The 19,232-nt window shown below is 46.6% G+C and overlaps 1 protein-coding gene across 1 annotated transcript in view; it reads left to right on the top strand.

Annotated features, from left to right (window-relative positions):
* The first annotated feature begins 17,718 nt into the window (after positions 1-17,718).
* The window catches only part of LOC146174623 (putative cytochrome P450 49a1), a 70,217-nt gene continuing 68,703 nt past the window's right edge, over positions 17,719-19,232 (top strand). Inside the window, exon 1 of the mRNA XM_084585033.1 lies at positions 17,719-17,940. Within this exon, the coding sequence (XP_084441159.1) occupies positions 17,748-17,940 (193 nt within the window). The 5' untranslated portion in view covers positions 17,719-17,747. The remainder of the gene's footprint in view (positions 17,941-19,232) is intronic.

A 19,232-nucleotide genomic window follows, 5' to 3' on the forward strand; every position in this document is an offset into this window, starting at 1 on the left:
GTCAGGACCAATTTCTCCGGTTCTTCCACGGAAACAACTTGTTTAAGATGTTGTAAAAACGTTACCACCAAACTTGTGGAACTTCAATTTCTAGATTTCAGTCAGCACAGATAGGTTATCACATCAATCCCATGATTCCAGATCATCGAAAGTTGCCCAGCATGACCTAATTGCTTTTAAAATATGCTGATGACTGCGCTTGCTTTTAGACAAGTTTCACATGCAACGACTGCGCAAGCGCAGTGATGGAAAAGACTGCAAGAAATGTGCTACCTACTGTATCACGGTAAGGCAAATAAACGAGGAGGTATGTGAGAAAAAACTCTAAATTGAGGCTTAAATCTGGATCTAAGAACGCACACAAAATCGATGAAAAAAAAAACACGCTTAAAAGGCAAAGGAAACAAAACTTAAAATGGAAAGACAGGTTCTTTCCGGTTGAAATGTCTGCTGAGCCTGCAAGCTAGTGTTGCACCCGGCCAGGTGGTGGTGCTACAGGGCATCGGCGCATACTGCGATGTTCCAGTCGCAGCTTGGACGGAAGCGTAGGGTTAAGGATAGTGTCCACAGTAGGCATATCAGCTCTGCAGCACGGAACAGTCACGGCTGCGAGACTCTTTCGCAGCCTCCAACTCAGGTAGCCCAGAGCAGCGGCGCCGGGTACGGAGGCAGGTCGTATTTGGTGACTCGGGTGGTGGCAATGACAGGGGTATGAGACTTGCATAGAAGCCATTGTCCCCCATTGGAGACGCTAGCGTCACTTCCTTCAACAGCCTCTGGAGTAAAGCCTGCATAAGCGTTGCATTGTTGCCCTGGTAACGATATTAAGCAGACAAAGTTCGTCGTCGGGCAGAGTTTGAGCCACCGCCGGAAAAAAGGGAGCACTTAGGCGCCGGAGCCTTCGACAACTCGACCATCGCGCGTATGCGCGCGCTGCGAGTCATTCCTTTTTAAACACCAGCTTTCTTCGAGGCTCCAGGCATGCGCTGCAGTTGTTGAAACTGAAACTTAGGAGAGTTTCCTGCCCCTGGCCACGGTACGAAGGCTGTAGGCAACGGAAGGCGCAGGTGGGGAACAGCGCATTTGAGTGTCATGGCTCAGGTCTTCGACCGCAATCTGCCCAGGTCTAGTAGTCAACACGTTTGTGTCAGAGGCCGAAATCTCGGAATGCGGGGCGCTTGCAGACAGAAGAAAAAAAAAAAAACAACCATTTGTCGCCATCGTTGTTGTCGTCGTTCCTTGGCGCATGGAACATACTAGCGAGGGAGGATCGGCCGGGGTTCATCGAGGAGAGGCAAAAGTACTAGATAAACTGGGTTCAAGCTAATTAGAGTGCTTAGTGTAATACATGAGTGAAAGAAGAAATGAGCCCGACAGCCGTATGCATACGATCAAGAGCGTCAACTCTATTCAGATAAGTGATATTGCAGAATTGTATTAAATCTTGATTACACACTTTGCTTCCATCGACTCATATTTATCAAAGACACTCAGCCCCCTCTTCCTCTTCGATTTCTTGTGCACCCTTCGATTCCATTTTACTGACGCGTTCTTTCTTGAGTCGGGCGGCACACTGATGTGTTTAAGCTTTCTGGCACGATGTATCCTCATGCGGTCTCTTTCGAGTCGAGCAGCATGCTGCTCCTCAATTTCGGTTTCTCAGCGGACACTGCGACTTCTCGATCCACTCGCACAGAGTTCTAGTGAAGCATCCTTTGCTCAGGATCGTCAGATGCCGCTTGGTAGTGAGGTATAACGTCAACGTACTCGGCGGTCCAGCCTCCGCGTCCCTCACGCATTGCGTCTGAATGAGCTCGTGTAAGGGCTCCATGTAGATGATGGTGATGATGATGCTCGGGGCCATACCCTTTTAAACGAGTCGGCACCAGAACTGGTACAAAGGCAAAAAGTGAAAAGAGGAAATAAGAAAGAAAAATAACAAACAAACAAAAAGAAAGGACTGTGTAAAGAGAAGCACGGAAAGGATGATGCCGCACACACTACACTCTTACACCATGCTGAACCACATTCATCCACTCAGTTAGTCGCCTCTTTGTCTCTGCCACTGGTCTTGAACTGCTTCCTGCAGTGGCGCGGGCAAAACCCCAGTGACTGCGGTAAAGTGGCAGTCTCCAGAGGCGGTGTTAGGAGGCTCGTGCACTGTTGCACGATGTGAGCCATCGTTGCACGCTCTTTTCCGCACACCCACACAGCACGCACTGCACTGACGGGTCGTACTTCCTGCAGTACTCCGGGGCCGGGAGAGCAATCGCCCGTGCCTCAAACAGAGCAGGCTGCTGCCTACAGTGTTATCGTGCCACCCGACGGAGCTGATAGACTGTTTGTGCGGCACGTTTTCTGTGAGGCAGGATTTCTCCTTGGCAGATGAGCCAGATGGCTTCCTCGGCTGCCGCTGCTTGACTCCGCACCTCAGCTCTCCATCGCAAGGCGGAGTCTGCTACCACAGGCTCTTTGAAGGACCAGTATTTCGGCCCCAGGTTGTAGATCTGGCGAGTCCAGGGGGTGCGGAGGCATGTTGCGGGCATGTAATCGAAGACGCGGCGTGCCCACCTGTCCCGATGCAAGAGACGGAGGCGGGTGTGGTAGGCTAGTTTCTAGACGCCTCTCGGGCCTCGAAGCACGACCAGCCCATATTTCCCTGCACAGCCTCGTTAGCGACTCGGCAATGGCATCCGAGCGCAACATGGCCAACCTCTTACTGTCGACGCTCCAAATAGTCGTGCGTACTAGCCGAGATACAGATCACCGCGTTCGCGAACGCCAGCGAGGGCACATCAACCAACTTCTACAACTCCCGCACCATGTGGTAAGGATTACAACTCCATTGGCTCCTGCGCCGGAGGATGCACTGGGCGCGGACGGCGGCCTGTCGGAGTTAGCGTTCGTGCAGGCTGTACATGTCTGGCTGTGTTCTGAGCAGCACACCGAGGTATTGGTGGTATTGGAGGTAAACAAACTAAGGAGAAAGCGTGCCCTCAGGCGACCAACCTTCCGAAGTCAAGTGCCGAGGAAGCCGTTCCCTCCTCCGTTTTTTCGCTCTCCAATTCAGTCCCTACTGTTTTGAAGCCGGTATGTTTTGGAGCGCGCGTCTGCCCTGGCGCGAGTGCATGGAAGAAGTAAAAACTAGGAGGGAGCATGACGTCACGCGACCAACCTTCGCAAACCAAGCGCCGATGAAGCCGTTCCCTCCTCCGTTTTTTCGCTCTGCCAGTCTGTCCCTATGTTTTGATGTCGGTATGTTTTATACGCGCGTCTGCTTTGGCGCGGGCGCGCGCTGCTGTCTTCTGCAGCGAGCATGGCTGATCGCGCCTATTTCCCGATGCTGCGAGCGCGCCAAACGCCGCGCGGCGCCGATTCGCGCATACGCTATGCGCAGCGGTAGTAGATATCACCGCGCGCTATCACGTGGTCTAATCACTTGGAGACCGACTCGCTCCCTTTTATTTTTCGCCGCCTGCATCGGCGCGCCTATAATGGCTCCATGACTGACCTCCATATCTGCGTTTGTAGGCCACCTTCATATTCACTGTGACTTTCTTCGATATGGTACACCCGATAACACACAAGCGACCTGCGGGGACATCTTTGCTGCATCGAACTAAGGCTGCATGCTGCGGTATCATCAGTACAGAATGTTGCCAAGAAAGTAATGTGAACGCAAGCAGAAACAACGAGAGGCCAAAGCGGAGAGCAGAGGCAGCGCTCTGGTACCGTAATCACGATGAATCAAGGAGGTTTTGGCACTTGTGATGCGCTTAACGCATGCGCGCGCCCTGAAGCGAGCTGCAAATTGAGGCGGTCAGCATCAAGAACGCGCTCCATCGTACATGTTTCCAGCGGCCGTCTTCAAAATACCGGGCGGCTACTGTAAGGCGCTGTACCGTAAAGAAGCCAGCCATAATTCCAAACGAATTGAGCTGCTCCCGAATCACATAAATGAAATGCCAAACAATGTCAAATTCTATCGCAGAGAAGGGGTGTGTTCTATAGATATGCAATATCCATCATCCATTTCATTTGGCGTCACTGCATCAGATGAAGGCAGCAAGGAGCCTTTCAAAGAAATCCCGATGTAGCGGGCACCCCGTCGACGGCAGCCTTCGCCAATTGCCTCACTTATCAGCTCACCGTTTCTTGCGATATACAACAACTGTCAGGTTTGCTTGCCCATTGGTGGCGTCCTGTGGACATTTGAACGTCATAGTTACGTCAACCAACAAGTGATCAATGGCAGGAGAGGAAATTAGAATGGAAGATAGATAGTAGGTCTCTATGGAATAGGTCTCTATAGACCCCAAGGTTGTGGTGACCAAATCAGAAATAGTCCACCGAGTAGCACTGGGGATGGCCTCAGAGCGAAATGTGTAGTTATGCATTCACCTAGAGTGCACAATCATTCAAGCAGTGACCGACACCTTCCGTTGAACTAGCCATAATGGGAGGCCTATATCGTGGAGAGAAGTGTGAAAAATTTTAAAGGTGTATGTAGCCGATCTATATCTGACAATGAATTGCTACGAGAATGTGTACAGTACACAGCTTTACACGTCAATATTTCTCAACTTGGCCTAGCGACTATCATGCGTTACTTTGCTGGGATAAGTAATCAGGAATTTATGTTTTTACCAAATTTTGGTTGCTATTGTAGCAATAACAAAAACACCACTGGTGACTACGACCTTGAGTAAGGCGATATTGAAGAGCGGACAGTGTCTCGAGGCGACTAATTCCAGGGCCAAGATCGCAAGCCTCCACATAGCCCGGGGGCCATAGATGGTACTAGGGTGGTCACCTTCGGTAGCAGCACATGTGCGCGGCGCACCCACCGGCTTTCGCTTTAGTGGTTGGCGAACTCGAGCCTTGCGACTCAGAAATCCGTCCAGTGCCGGAGACTTCCTGATTCGAGTCCTAGCATGCTATCTCAGAACTCCACACAGCACGAGACGACAATGCCCCGAAGGCCCGGCGCCGGCCCTAATTCCACTCATCTATTCTTCACGGTGTCGGCTGGTGCGAGGATGCAGTACGACTATTCCTTGCTAACCAGCAGCGCCGTAGAAAACCAGCTCGTCCTGATCTCCAGGGGCCAGGCGGCCAGGGATGCATATGGGTCCCGTTAAGAGGGAACCACTCCTATCGACGGCGTCTAAGCAGACGTCGTATTTAGCTCGAGCAAATAAACTTGTTTCTCTCTCTCTCTCTGGCGCTGGCGATAGCACCTGCCGCAACAAGGGCTCTTGAAGATATGTTTTTGCACGCAATTTGTTTTTGCGCTCGGTGTGACGTTACAGAGCGTATTCTATTTTCCACACACGGCAATTCTAGAAGCAACACTCATTTCCGTGTCCTTGATTGTGATAAGAAAGCCTTGTTGTCGAAGAAAAGGAAGGAGATACGTTCTAATACAGGTATTTCGCTGAGTCGTGACGGCAGTGCAAGGAGTTAAGATTGAGATGAACGATGTTTTTTCTCGCATAAGTAGTATAAAGCTCTTGGTTTTCGTTATATCTAGAATTATGTAACGCGTTACTAACATTGATGTGGATATTGTAGAAGATACGCACGCGCACTGTCTGCCAGCCATGTGGCTGCACCAATCAGCCATTGTAAAAGAGCACAGCTTCCCTAAATAAACGCTCATTCTGTTCTGACCTGTCTTGACTATAACAGATATATTTTCCGATAATTCATGGCATAGGAAGTGCACGATGTCGTTGGTGAGCGTCATAATTCCGTATGAGAATGGTAGGTTGCTCGAGGCCGAGCAGATTGTTGTGGCCTAGATTGGCCTTCCTCAGGTGCAATAGGGAGGTCACCCACTTTGTAGACCAGCTGCGGCGAACAGACTCTGACGAAAACGGCGACGCTGCTCAAGCCAGGAACGGTTGCCTGAGAACTGCGCTCTAAAACACGTTCAGTGTCGGCTTTTCATTCGGTATCATTAAAGGAAATAGATCTGTCTAGCGAAACACTGAGGCTCACCTTTTGGAGAGCAATGTATAATAAAGTACAGCTAGAACATTGGGAGAATGGCAGCTAGGTGAAATGATGAACTGACCAGACACGGCTCTGGCTTCTGACAGCGCTCATCGGAGCTGCGTTAGATAGCTGCGCTTCAGAACAGCAGGCTTTTGCTGAGGCGTGACAATCGAGACATTTAGTTTAGTGTTACTGCTTACCGCAACTGTTTACCGCTACCACGCGCCGTGACGGACATTTTCTTTCTTCCTTGGAACTGATTCTATCTGGGTGTAATGTCACTGACTCGGAACTGACCAAGAGCATAGTGGTAAACAAGTTATGAAATTTCGGGCTGATGATTGGCAGGATTTCCCGTGGCGGCGTCCTCAGACACTTGGGTTACAACATTGTGACATCCGTTGTAACGTGCATTTGGAGCAACTAGCACCAGCCGATAGACGCCAGAAGCTAGCACTGTGCGGTTGCACACTCGAGCATTGCATACCAAATTAAGTGTATTGCCTTCGCAAATATACCCAAAACAGGAAGTTGCGCTAAACATAACCAAAGCTGCCAGTGAAAAAGAGTGAAATTTATGATAGCCAATTAGAAACAAAAAGACCAATCACATTTCGACCACTCGTCAGCTCGGCTGTAGTGCTAGCAGGGCGACGATTGGTTAATGGGATCTAGACAATAATGCATTCTTGGCCAAATGCTATTTTAAAAACTCAACGTCAGTTGGATGAGATGATGAGACCAAAATTGTATTTTGTTCTTCTCAAAGCAACGGCATTCATTATATTCAGCAACCATTAGTACATATCTGATGGAATCAAAAGATTTTTAGATCATGGTGTTTAGTTTTTGTTTAGTTTTCAGAAGATGTGCTGGGATGATGCAATATCAAAGTAGCGATCGGTAATATTTATCGCCAAATGAACGTATTGCCTCGAACTATTGAACGCTTTATTTGTTGTTGGTTTCGACAGCCGCTAGCATGCGGCCTTATTAGTATGATTGCAGCGCACGGAACAATCTTGTTCATGCTCGTTGTCGCGAGATGCGGTTTTATCGCTTTCTTTCTAGGGCGAGATGCGCCAAGACTTTTCCCGAGTGATCGCAGTGAAGCGCAACTGTTTCCTTGTCGTTCAAGACGTTACCAATCTGCTTTGATCGGTTCGCCCATTTTAAATTGAGCGCTGACGAATACAGCAGTCATTAATTATTCGACGGCCGACGAGCACGCTTGCTGTTATCACTACAGCCGAGTTACTTATAGTCCTTTTCCGGATGCAGCTCAGCCCCAATAAAAAAAATTAATTTAAGCGCAACACCAGCTTCTTCTTTTGGTATGTTGCCTTCGGCATTGTCACGAACACATGACAATATTGCAGCAGTTCAATTAAAATTTCGCAAGAACTTTATCCCGTTTTTATTTGCGTTGCTATACACTTGACTGAGCAGCCAGAGAATACATACATATACAAATGATATGAGTACTTGAAAAGTGATACTTGTTATAATCTACGATTTACCTTTCGGACGTCTATCCAAGCATTCATTTACAAAGCTCAGTGTTATTAACAGACTGGATATTTATAATTGCACGTTATGTTACTAACAGAGAAGAAAACCAAGAGTATCGCAGAAACCTCTACGCTGGTTGTCTAGGAGCATTCACAGCAATGTACACAAACCGCGGGCAAAAACTTAGTATTAATACTGGAAGGCGATTCGTTGATGCTGAGCTGTTTATTGCCCATGCCTCGCGTAATAAACTTGCCTCGACCTTGTTATTCAAGATACGTGGTAAGACCAGACGTTCGGTAATGTCACTGATGGGGGAATTTTCCGAGCACAAGAGGCTGTTATGCTTAGGGAAGGCTTGGGAATCTTTTGTAGCGTAAAGCTACACTACGCGGGTCAGAGCCGAGTTTCGCGTGAGTGTGCCTCACCCGTTATGCGCATGCGCGAGAGCCGCGTCTAATTGCGAAGGAGAAGAAGAGGAAGAAGACGGAGAAGAAGAAAGAGTAGATGAAGAAGAAGAAGAACGCTCGGTCAACCGCAGCTAATGCCCTTGATGCATCTGTTTCATGTACCATCCCTAATATCACCATTTTTGAAATGTCCCGTTTCCAGCGATATCAATACCTAGCCGCTTCATGCAATCATCCATTGCTATTTGCAGCCGAATACCAGCATCTCATATACTCATGGAAAGTTCGTTCATGCAAATCACGGCAGTGTGAGGCAACGATGACTCATCTGAGATGCAGGATTCCTCGCCTAAATCTTTACCTTTGTGAGGCTTGCGGTGAAATTGAAAATATTGATCACTTCCTTCTCTCTTGCCGAAGGTTCTCACATCAGAGGAGGGGGAATTTAGAAACTCCAATTGCACGCTTGGGATTTACGTTGTCGGTCTCGCTTCTACTTCGGTGCGTGTGCGAAAGGATTTGCGTTGCCCCAAAGGACAGATTCCCTTGCTAATAAATTTACAAAATTCCAAATTTTTAATTCATATTTTTTCTTTCAATAACTTTCGTAATCTTAAATCTTATGTTTTTGTTTAGTTGTCAATTACTGTAATACACTAATTCACTTTGTGTAGGACATTTGGTAGTCCACACTGAACCCTGACCAATCCCCCTTCGTGGGTACGTGCCAAATATCACGGAAGAAGAAGAAGCTAATGCTTTCGCTACATATTCGGTTGAGCGGCGTTGAAACCTTCCATTTTTTTAAAACTTCCTTTGTACACTGAACAAAGCACGTAGGTAATGCCTTGTTTGGGAAGGCATTTTAGAATATCTCGCCATGTCGACCTTGTACGCGAGTCAGATCCGACGTCTACAGTACCCGTTGTAACACATTAAATCCGTCGTGAATGAAGTGGTTCGCAGAATATAAGCACCGACGCGGCATTAGACGGTGCTTCTGGCACACGGCTCGCTAGAAGGAATTGGGTAGCGAAAGCCAAATAGATGACTGCATGACGAGTGCGCGAGGCTTGAGTTTGGTGGCGCCCACTGCGAGCTGCGATGCCACAAATCTCGGGACATTAGGTGGCGTCCCAGAAACACGTGACGTAGGAAGGCGACCATCGCTAATTCGTCTGTCCTGGTCTTCATGCAATCCTCATGATAACAAAATTACCTGAGTGCAGCGTCTACATACGAGACGCGGCCAGATTGTAAGAAATTGTATGTGAAATTACAGGTATATTTAAAGAAAATTTCTGTCCCTGTATCGAGAATATCTGTTCTGCTTCATTGACCGAAATACGTTCACGGAATAAACAGCAATTTTCGGTTTTTCAGCAGAAACCTTGATTGGATGGCAAACAATTCGATATATTTTGGTCGTCTGCTACCGCAAAGTGATTTTGAGTTGAATAGCAGATAAGTGCTGAATAGAAAGTGAAATGGTATGACAGCCCCGAAGGCACTGTCCGACGATCGGCTGCGTAACAATTTCAGTTCGAAAGAACTAGTGGCGCTACATTAATTGAGGTTCATTGTTGGTAACTATGAGCATATATTAGGCCAAACAGAAGGAAGGTTAGCTTCCTGCTACTGTAGTATCTGTTATGCATTTTCGGTGCCATCGAGTATTGCCAGCGTCGAGAGATATTCGCGAGATATTTGGGAGATGTAGTTAGGAAGGTTTTCGCCTTAAAAATAGTGTTCATTGAAGAAATTCGCGTTTACGCAATTTTATTGTTGTTAAAGGCACAAAAACGCGTGAAATTAAAGTCGAGTAAAAAAGATATATCTTCATCATTCTTTTATCTGCGACAGAAAAAAACAAACATAAGAAACAGAAAACGCCTTATAAAAGAAGTTTTTGTCAATTTAGAAACATTTTTCATCAGTTGTAAACAGAAAAAACTGTAATGTCACAGAAAAAATTAAGAACAAAAAACACAGTAGAACAGAAAATATCTGGCAGGACAGATTCCAGATAATGTCTGTATTTTTCAACAAAATTGTTTTACAAAGAGCCAGACACTTGTGAACAAGCGCAGTATCAGTAATCTCAAATACACGCAAACGGGATAACTGTAAGGCTAGTGTTAGAACATATGACGTAGCTATAAGAGCTTAGGCAATAAGTTCAAAAGGGGGGCAGTCACTGCTTAGAAGCTAATGCGTCTGTTAAGTGAAAATCACCGCGATACTGCTCCTTTCCCTACAACTAAAATCTCGTCTTGCTATGGGTGATTCTATTGTTTCACTCGCGCTTCATTTGTCGCTGAGGGTAGTCAATGTGAAGCTACAAATTTATAGCAATTTCAGCATTTATTATATCTATGAAAATATCCCGCTTACAAGAATAACATACCTGTGTTACCTTTTAAAGCACATTCAGCTGACGTTGGTGCGTTAATAAAACGAAATATAAGTAAAGCACGCAGCAAAGGAAGCAGACCGAACGAATGCTTTGCAAAATGCGATTGGCTTTGAGGCCAATAAAACCTGACCCTATCAGTTCATTAAAAAAGCGCTGGGGCTAGATCCCGTTCGTACAGATGGGTATCCGCATAGCAAGCCGCCACTCTTGCGACGTGTCCGGGAAGCCGAGCACTAGCGCAACATTTTTGCATCATTGAAAATGTGCGCACGCATCGGTAATAAGTTTCTCAGCGAATACGCATCGTCTTCGCCATACTGTACAGCTTTACCACGACCATTAGAACGAACCCAGTAGAAAAAAAACTACAGAACGGTGTCACAAATACGACAAAATATCCTGTAGTTCTGTCGTAACCATCAAATTTTTTTTGTAGTTCTGCAGTGCTTTTCTGCAGTTTTCTAGTTTTTCTGTAGTACATTTCTGTTGTCTGTAGTTCTGTACACTTTTCTGTTGTAACTACAGAAATTTCTGATGTTAATACAGAATGTTCTGTTGTCACAACAGGTTTCCCGTCAAAAACCGTACAGAATGTCGTAACATCAGAAAATGTTCTGTAGTTTTTTCCGATTGGGAAATACTGACTATCTTGACACAGATGGTACACATCGCCCGCAGACGCTTGCAAAGTGCAGCCAGCAACGTTCAACCGACGCTGCTGTCGCACTCATCCCGCGTAAAAAAATGCTTCGCTCTAAACTTCGGTCTGCCTCGGTCACCAATGCAGCGGGAAATAAATGACTGAGAGAGATGACTTATGAAGAGGCAAAATATTATTAAAACGTAAAAGTTTTTTTTAGGCTCGAAACGTAAACTGCATTCAGGTATACGCGTAAGTATATCATATTTACTTTCTAATTCTTTAGTTATCTTAGTTTTAGTGCTTTAGTTTGTCGTATCACTGCTCGCAGGGGCTCTCTTCACCATTCATCGTTATCATGAAGTTGATGCCGCTGGTAATAGGTCTCTGCACACAATTTGTTCCTACTAACGGGACCTTTTACAACGATATTGGCACACGTCACTGCCTAACTTTGCGCATCTTGTAATCTACGTGCGGAGGGAATCCTTTTAGATAGAAACGGTTTGACATCAGAACTGGAGCGGGTGGGATGAATACTAATGAATTGCGCTGAAAAGAAAATGTACGAAATGCGTGCTCGAAATCACATCCGGGATTCTTCAAATCGGGACCCCGCGTCAGACGCGCGACTCTGTGGCCACGCAGGCCCGTTAATACGGGTTGAACAGGAGCGGGGTTTAAAATGTATGTAGTGTACTACCTTTAACAAAGACAACAGGGGTAACGCGTTGCAACCTTAATGGCTCGCGTTCGCCATCGTCCATTGTGGATTTTCTTTCGCGTCCCTTTACATTGCTACTCGGTTAAATAATACACTTAATTCATTAATAAGTTGCCACCCCTGTGCCACCCCCGCCGGGTAGGCGCTGTAGTTAAGGCGCTCGATTACTGCCCCAAGGATGCGGGATCGAATCCCGGCATCGGCGACCGCTTTTCCGTGGAGGCAGAAAGCTAGGCGGCCATGTGTGGTGCGGTGTCAGTGCACGTTCGAGAAGGCCAGGTGGTCGAAATGTCTTAAGCTCCCCACTACGGCGTCTCTCCATAGTCTGCGGAGCTTTAATTGGGACGTTTATCCCCATAAACCGAACCAAACCAATAATGCGAAATTATTAATAGGCTATACTGATGAGGCCAAACGGTGACGCAAAAGGGAAGTCATGACTGTGTATGCGAATCTTAGCACGGTGTAGTAGCATGTCATAACAAAAAAAAAAACAGTTTAGTATGCTGTAATCTTCGGCAATATTTAATAACAGGAATTGTCGTCACCATGACATGTTATCCGGGCATGACGTCACGTACAGTTTTCATGACGTCACCAAGGCCATAATGACATCCCATCCGGTCACGACCGATAACTTCACCAGGCGATTCACGCATATACGAATCTGACTTCGCCGGGCGCCCGATTCAGGCCTTTTGCGCGGTGTTGCTGCCCTTGCCGCTCTTTGTGCACTGACGCTACTAATTAAAGACTATTCGATTCTTATGAATCTTGCCAGGCACGTCAGGCACATGAAAGCTAGACTAAAAAGCAGGCGCGTCGTCTGCTGAGGCCATGCGCATGCGCATTGCACTAAACGTGCCCCGAGTTCCCAGTTTATTGTTTTGCGCAAATATGCCCTTCCGCTTAAAGCTCTAAATATATTGAAACAGGCTCGTGGACCAAATGAATGCCAACAGCTATCTGTGGCGTGGCCCATGTGTCCGTACTCTTGTATCAGGCGGTCTGGTAGGGTGGTAAGCGTGGCTTCTAAAGCGTACCTTGTGGGCCACGCGAAGACCAGGACAAGTTGTAAGGAAATGGTCTTGTGTTACCTCCAAAGCGGGAGCTGAGCAGAAAGGGCCGTTCAGGGGACAGTTACAACGTACTGAGCCAAAGCAATTAATTACTGATTACCCAGTACACAGTAGCGAATTATTATTTACCTGAATCAACAATGGCTAATAATCAATTACTAATTCACTATTTACAAACTACTAATTAACTAATCACACAATATATATTCTTTATTTTTAGGAATTTGTATATAGTCAGTGTATTATATAATAGCCAATTTTTAAAGCTACATCAGCTACACCAGTGCAGCAAAAATCTATTATAAGTATAGAAAATTTCCTACACTGGTGTAACTAGTGTAGGTTAAACAAATGGCTCTATAGTTTCAAAATACTACACCAGTGATGACGTCATCAGTTTGACAGCTATAGTGGGGCATGATCGCGACTGGACACGCTGGCGAGTCATTAGCTTATAAAGGCTTTCACAGAAAGGTAATGAGCTTGCGCAAAAAGTAGAAGAGTAGAAGAGACGTTACGACTGGATAGAGCACTCTGACCTATCGTCACGTCTCTTTCTTCTATTTTTTGCTCAAGTTGATAACCTTTCTGCTAGTATGAACCAACTCATCCAAACCAAATCACTTATTGAAAGCCTACTGCACCATTGATGGCGTCATGAGTTTGACTGACATCTATAGTGTGACAGAAACGCGACTGGATGCGCTGGCGAGTCATGAGCCTAACAAGGGTTTCGCCTGAACAGGCGCTGCATCTCACACTTCTCCACCGACGACAATAGACAGAAATGACGAGGGGCGAAGTATAATCACGGATAATATACTTGAACCAAACTGAAACCAGAACTCTTCAATACTACCAGTTGCGAAACTTCCCATAGGGCCCATGTATGAAAAAACGGCGGTTTTGAGTGGTCAAAATTCGGGTGTTTTCGAATGGTGGCGGCACCCGCGGCCATTAAAGGAAACGGCGTCTAAATTCCAAACTTTCCGATTGTTGATAAATGTACAACCATTATGAAAAATAAAATTAGCTGAAGACTTCCAGCTTCAAAAATTATTGAAATAACAGCCATATAGTTAATTAGGCTGTAAAAGAGGGGAAATTTGATTTCCAAAAGGCGATGGAGGCAATAGCAAAAGGCTTGTATTGAGCGCTTCCATACGGCGCGACTATTCACGGACACCCGAAAAATGCGAACAACATTCGGTAACTTTTTGAAGCGGGGCTTCGCAACTGGTATGATCCAAAAGCTCTGACAGAAACAGCATCGCTGTTTCATCAGTCTTACAAGAGAGTGTAATCTGCCCTAATTATTACATCTAAGAAGGATGTGTAGGAAGTCTCCTGGCTTGCTACAAAGTCTACGTAATGAAGAGAATTGGTACGGGTATCGGGCATGTGAAAGTTAAGGTTATGAAGCAGTCGGAGTCTGCAAGCTTCGCCACTCAGCGTGCAGAGGAGGCTCCTTTAATCAAGCCCGGAATGTAAGACATCGGGCTAGGGAATTAACCTCCTTGTTGCCAGGGAGACCGGCATCGGCTGGCGTCCAGATGAGGCTTATGTGGCGGCGGGGCTGCCGGAAGCATAATAAGCGAGCAGCGGTGCGGGATATATAGCTGCTGGTATAACTTGGAATGGCAGATTTGGAATCGGACAGAATTTTTGCGGCAGATGTAGAGACGAGAGTCAGCACGATGGCTGCCTCTTCTGCCTCTGTGGTGGAATTGGCGATTATTGAGCTGTAAGTAAGCAGCTTTGCTTGACTGTCGGCTACAGCCAGGACCATACGGGAGCCTGACGTATATTATGCTGCGTCCACGTAGACCACCTCTTGGTCCTCGCTATATTGTCTGTGAAGGACATGAGCCCTGGATATTCTGCGGCCTTCGTCTCGACAGGGTGCATGTTTTTAGGGATGGGAAGTAAGCCGAGGTTAGACCGGAGGTTAGGAGAAAGGGGGACACCGTCAATAGGGTGTGTAACGGGGCTTAGGCTTAACTGGGATGATAGAGTGCGGTCAGCCATCAGGTTGGATAGATAGGATATCTGTGCGTTAATGTAGACTGTCTAAGTTCCTCGAAAGTGCTATGCACACCGAGTTTGAGAGTCGGGCGTTAGATGTGCAGGGGGAAAGTCGTACAACCGTTTTCGTACAACTTCGTAGGAGCGCATTCACCCGGTCTCTCTCCTTTTGTTTGAGGAGGAGGTATGGGAGGCCATAGTGGCGCGGCTTATAATGTAAGCCTGGGTGAGGCGAAGTGTGTTTCGCTCGCGTAAGCCAGCCCGGAGGTTGGCTATGAGGCGAATCAGTCGGGAGGTCGGTCGAGTCTGTGTTTGGAGAGTATGGCTTCTCCATGCGCGCCATGGAAGGGAAGAACTAGACCGAGCACACAAATTTTGCAAACTAGTGGAATCGGATGTGAATCTAGCTTGAGCGAAATTGGCGGACTGTCTGAATTGTATTGCTTGGGGCGGTAGAGAAAGAGTTCTGATTTTGAAGGGGAATAAGTTAGGCCACGTTCCCGTACAAATGTGTTAATAGTGGTTAGGGCCGATTATAGGTGTTCTCCTCCTCCTCTATTTCGGCATTACTGCCACGGTTAGCCAAACACTGATTGTCGCCTGCGTAAAAGATGAAATGGATGTCGGGGATTTGAGGTAGGTTTTTCGGGTAGGTGAAGTGCTATGTTGAATAGTATAGAAGAGAGGACAGCTCTCTGGGACGTATCTCGTGCACCTATCGTGATCATTGGAAGGCAGGGCTCACCAACTGTAAGTGTGTCTGTGAGCTGGCTGATCGCTGACTCTCAGGGTTGTAAGGTTCTGAAGGATTGTTGAGTGTCTAACATTATCGAATGCCTTAGTAAGATCCGCACCTAGGATAGCTTCACTGTCATAGGTTTGACAGTCCAGAATGTGATGTTTTAGTAGTGAGAGGACATCCTGGTGTAGAAAGGCCAGGACGAAATCCAAGCATGAGGTGGGCATAAATTTTTTGCCGTCTAGGTATTGACAAAATCTGGTCTGGAATACATGCCCCATTAGTTTGCCGACCGATGAGGGGATAGAGATGAGCCTGAGGTTTGAAATGAGCAGAGGTTTCCCAGGTTTTGGTATAAAGACAACTTTCGCCTCTTTCCATTGATGCGGTAGGGTGCCCCTTTGCCAGCACTCGTTAAAGTATTTGGTAAGAGCGGCAATATATTGGGCATCGAGATTCCAGAGCTCCTTATTATGTACTCCGTCTGGACTGGGGGCTGAAGGTGTGTTAAGGCTCTGGAGCTCAGCCAGCACCTCTGATACTGTGGTGATTGGAAGCAGTGCTTAAATTTGTTTTACTGTTCCATCTGTTCTATACACTAGGATACGCAACAGTGCTTGCAACAGGGCTCGCCTCCAATACTTAGATGTGCACATGCACTCAACCGTTAGTTACCTGTTCGTCTGTTTCCTTCCATAATGCTTGTACCTGCACAGAAACTAGTACAAATTATAGCATAACAACAACGGTGTTGCTGCATCAACGTGTCGTGTGACTCTGGAGCAAGGTAGAGTACAAGTTGCGCAGTCTCGTTTGAGTATTCGTTTATTTTCCGTTACCCACTAGTTGGCTCTTCCTCACAAAAGTACTGTGAAAGTGCGCTCACGGCCAATAAAAACGTTTCGACGCCTGCCAACTCTGCATCGTTGCTACGCGAGAGATTTGAAGAGCAAGATACTAACCTGCCTCAAGATTCCATAGTAGTGTACGTAGATGGAAGCCTGCAAGGCTGTGAAGCCAAAACGGCAATCCACTGTCCACGGAGACCTAGCCTGAATCAGACAACCACGTTTCAGCTTTCGGAACCACTTACATCTTTCTGCGTTGAGCTTGTGGCAGTTCAAGAGGCACTCTGCTCCTCGACTTCTATAACCATGCTCCCTACAGCCCACATTGTCATCCACACTGACGCACTTCAAGCAGTACGTCTGCTCCGACGTGTCAGCCGCTGCCCTAAAATTTGCCAGGACATCCACCAGATTGCGGCGCGCATCCCACAGTCAATACGCATTGAGTGGGTCCCACGGGATCTGCTGCCTTCCCAAAGTCAAGCTGATTTTGCAACCCGCCTCGTGACCCAAGACGCATCAATCCCACGGTTTCTCGAAGTCGACGACGCTACCCTCCTTTTGTCAAGAAAGGAGCACCTCCGGCGCCGCACACGTGCACTTATCCCTCCGTGTGCGATATCCCTTCCCCGCGGTCTCACCCGTGCAGAGGAGGTTGCGCTTAGGAGGATCCGGGTCGGTGTTGCCCTTACACCAGCAGTAACTAGGACGTGGTCATACTTCCAACACTTATATCCTCGCCCAGGATGCCCGATCTGTAATAACGAAGATGTCGAGGCCGACATCCACCACTTTCTGTGGGACTGCCCAGCACTCAAGCCAACACGAATCCGGCACCTGAGAATAGCTGGCCTTTCAGCAACCAATCCTGCCTCATACGTCACTTGGACGCAGGGACCTCATCATCGCTCACTTCTGGACTTCATAAAATCAGCCAACCTTTTTCCATTCATTTAATCATTTATTCATCCTTCATCTCATAACCTACTGATGCCCTGAGGCAATAAATATCGACTTAAAAAAATAAAAAAAAAAGTTTCGTCATTTGTCACAGGAGTGTGTTCTTTTTCACTTGGAATCCTGATTCCGGTGCTCCGAAATCGAAAGAACAGGGCCAGTCGCTCTTCGTATAATTCAATTTGCGTCAATATTTGAATCGGCCTCACCGTGAATGCCGTGGTAGATCATTTTATGGCCTGCCCAAGCGAACACTAGCAGGACTTCCTGCCGTACTGTGCTCAGCGGGCTCCATTGCAACAGTGTGACATCCGCTTTTAATGCGCAACTCACAAGAGGCACGCCTATAGAAGTGTGAGGCACAGATCAGTAGGACACTCCCCTTAAGCATAACAAGATGCTGCGATTCTTGTCATGGCATATGATGCTCGAATGGAAATCAGGCTTCTTCAAGTCTCAGCATGTGCGATGTAATTCAGTTGTTTCATACAATGCTCAACGACAGACTTTTGCGAAGCCCTTTAGCGAGGTGCCCAGAATACCTGCTTTGCCTTTATTGGGAAGTTCTTGGATATATCTGCCACTCGTGGGTAAGCTTTGTTCTGCCTTCTAGGAAGAAGTTGGCTTTAAAATGAGCGGAGTTCTTTTTGTGACTGTTCTGGTCAAAATTCGAAAACAGCATATGCACTCCAAACGAAAAGAATTCGATTTCAGTCTTGCTGCAATACGAAGCGAGTAAGTTTGAGATTCGGTTCATATTTGTACCCCAATATCGTTGAATATTAGCCACTGTCAAATAACGCGCCGAATGTCGTAAATTGTTCCGTGGCACGACTGTAGTAGCTGTTCAAATCACTGTGGGCCAAGTTCGGAGTGCCAAAGAAAGAGTCTACTAAGGCGGGAAGGCGGGCTATTTCCTCTCTCCTCTGTAATTTATCTCGTGTACCAATCAGAATTGGACACTGAGAAACTCAAAAAATGTGCTTGCTCACGTTCGACATGTGACGAGAATAAGATTGTCAGTAACCCGCTTCGAGTCATCAATGCGAAAGCCGTCTTTGTTTTCTGTTTGATCGTCTCAATATTGTTCTCTTACATACCTTATGCCCGTTACCGCTCATCCTGTCGCTGCCATTACTCTTCCGGTGTGAAGTCCGTAACATTATTTCAGTCAGCTATGGTACACGAAAAATTTTGCATCAGGCTCCTGAAGGTAGCAGTGGAGGTTTCGGGGAATTATCAGCGTAACAATTCCGCGTATTAGGCAGTAGTATATGTGTATGTAGTACATATTATTCGCGGCGCTGTACCATGCGGCCCACTGGGTGTTAAAAAGCTGAGATTAAGAGTAGATTATGGTAGGGTCTGAATCGAATAAGAGCAGGAATAAAATTTTGCACAGATCTCTCTTTTGTGAACCACCATTTAACCGATTATATTGCAAGGGCACGTTGATAGCCGCCAGATTAAACAACGAATGTTGCATGAAATTGTGTATGAAATTTGCAGGTGGTAAATTTTTGTCTGTTTACTAATCTTGATTAATTTCCTCTTTCCGCCCTGCTGTTTTATCAATGTGCTTGTTCTCGTTCGTCCTTTGTGTACATTTCTTCATTCTTAATGGTTTTTTTTTTCTTGGGCCTATGCTCACGACATCTGTATTCTATTTATTCCCTTCATTTTATTTATTATTTCATTTATTTACTCTCTTGGCCGTTCGGTTTACACAGAGAGCAGTGGGCAGTATAAAACGAAACAGCAAAAACAAGAATACAGGTGCACTGGGCAGGTTAATGTAGGTGATCAAATACAGCAGACTTGAAGCAGTCCGGTTCGGGGATGAACATGACGGAGGTGGGAAGGTGGTTTCAGTCCGCGCTAG

Source organism: Amblyomma maculatum, chromosome 11, assembly GCF_055883805.1.
Source record: "Amblyomma maculatum isolate TAMU_Amacu chromosome 11, ASM5588380v1, whole genome shotgun sequence".
Taxonomy (NCBI): Eukaryota; Metazoa; Arthropoda; class Arachnida; order Ixodida; family Ixodidae; genus Amblyomma; species Amblyomma maculatum.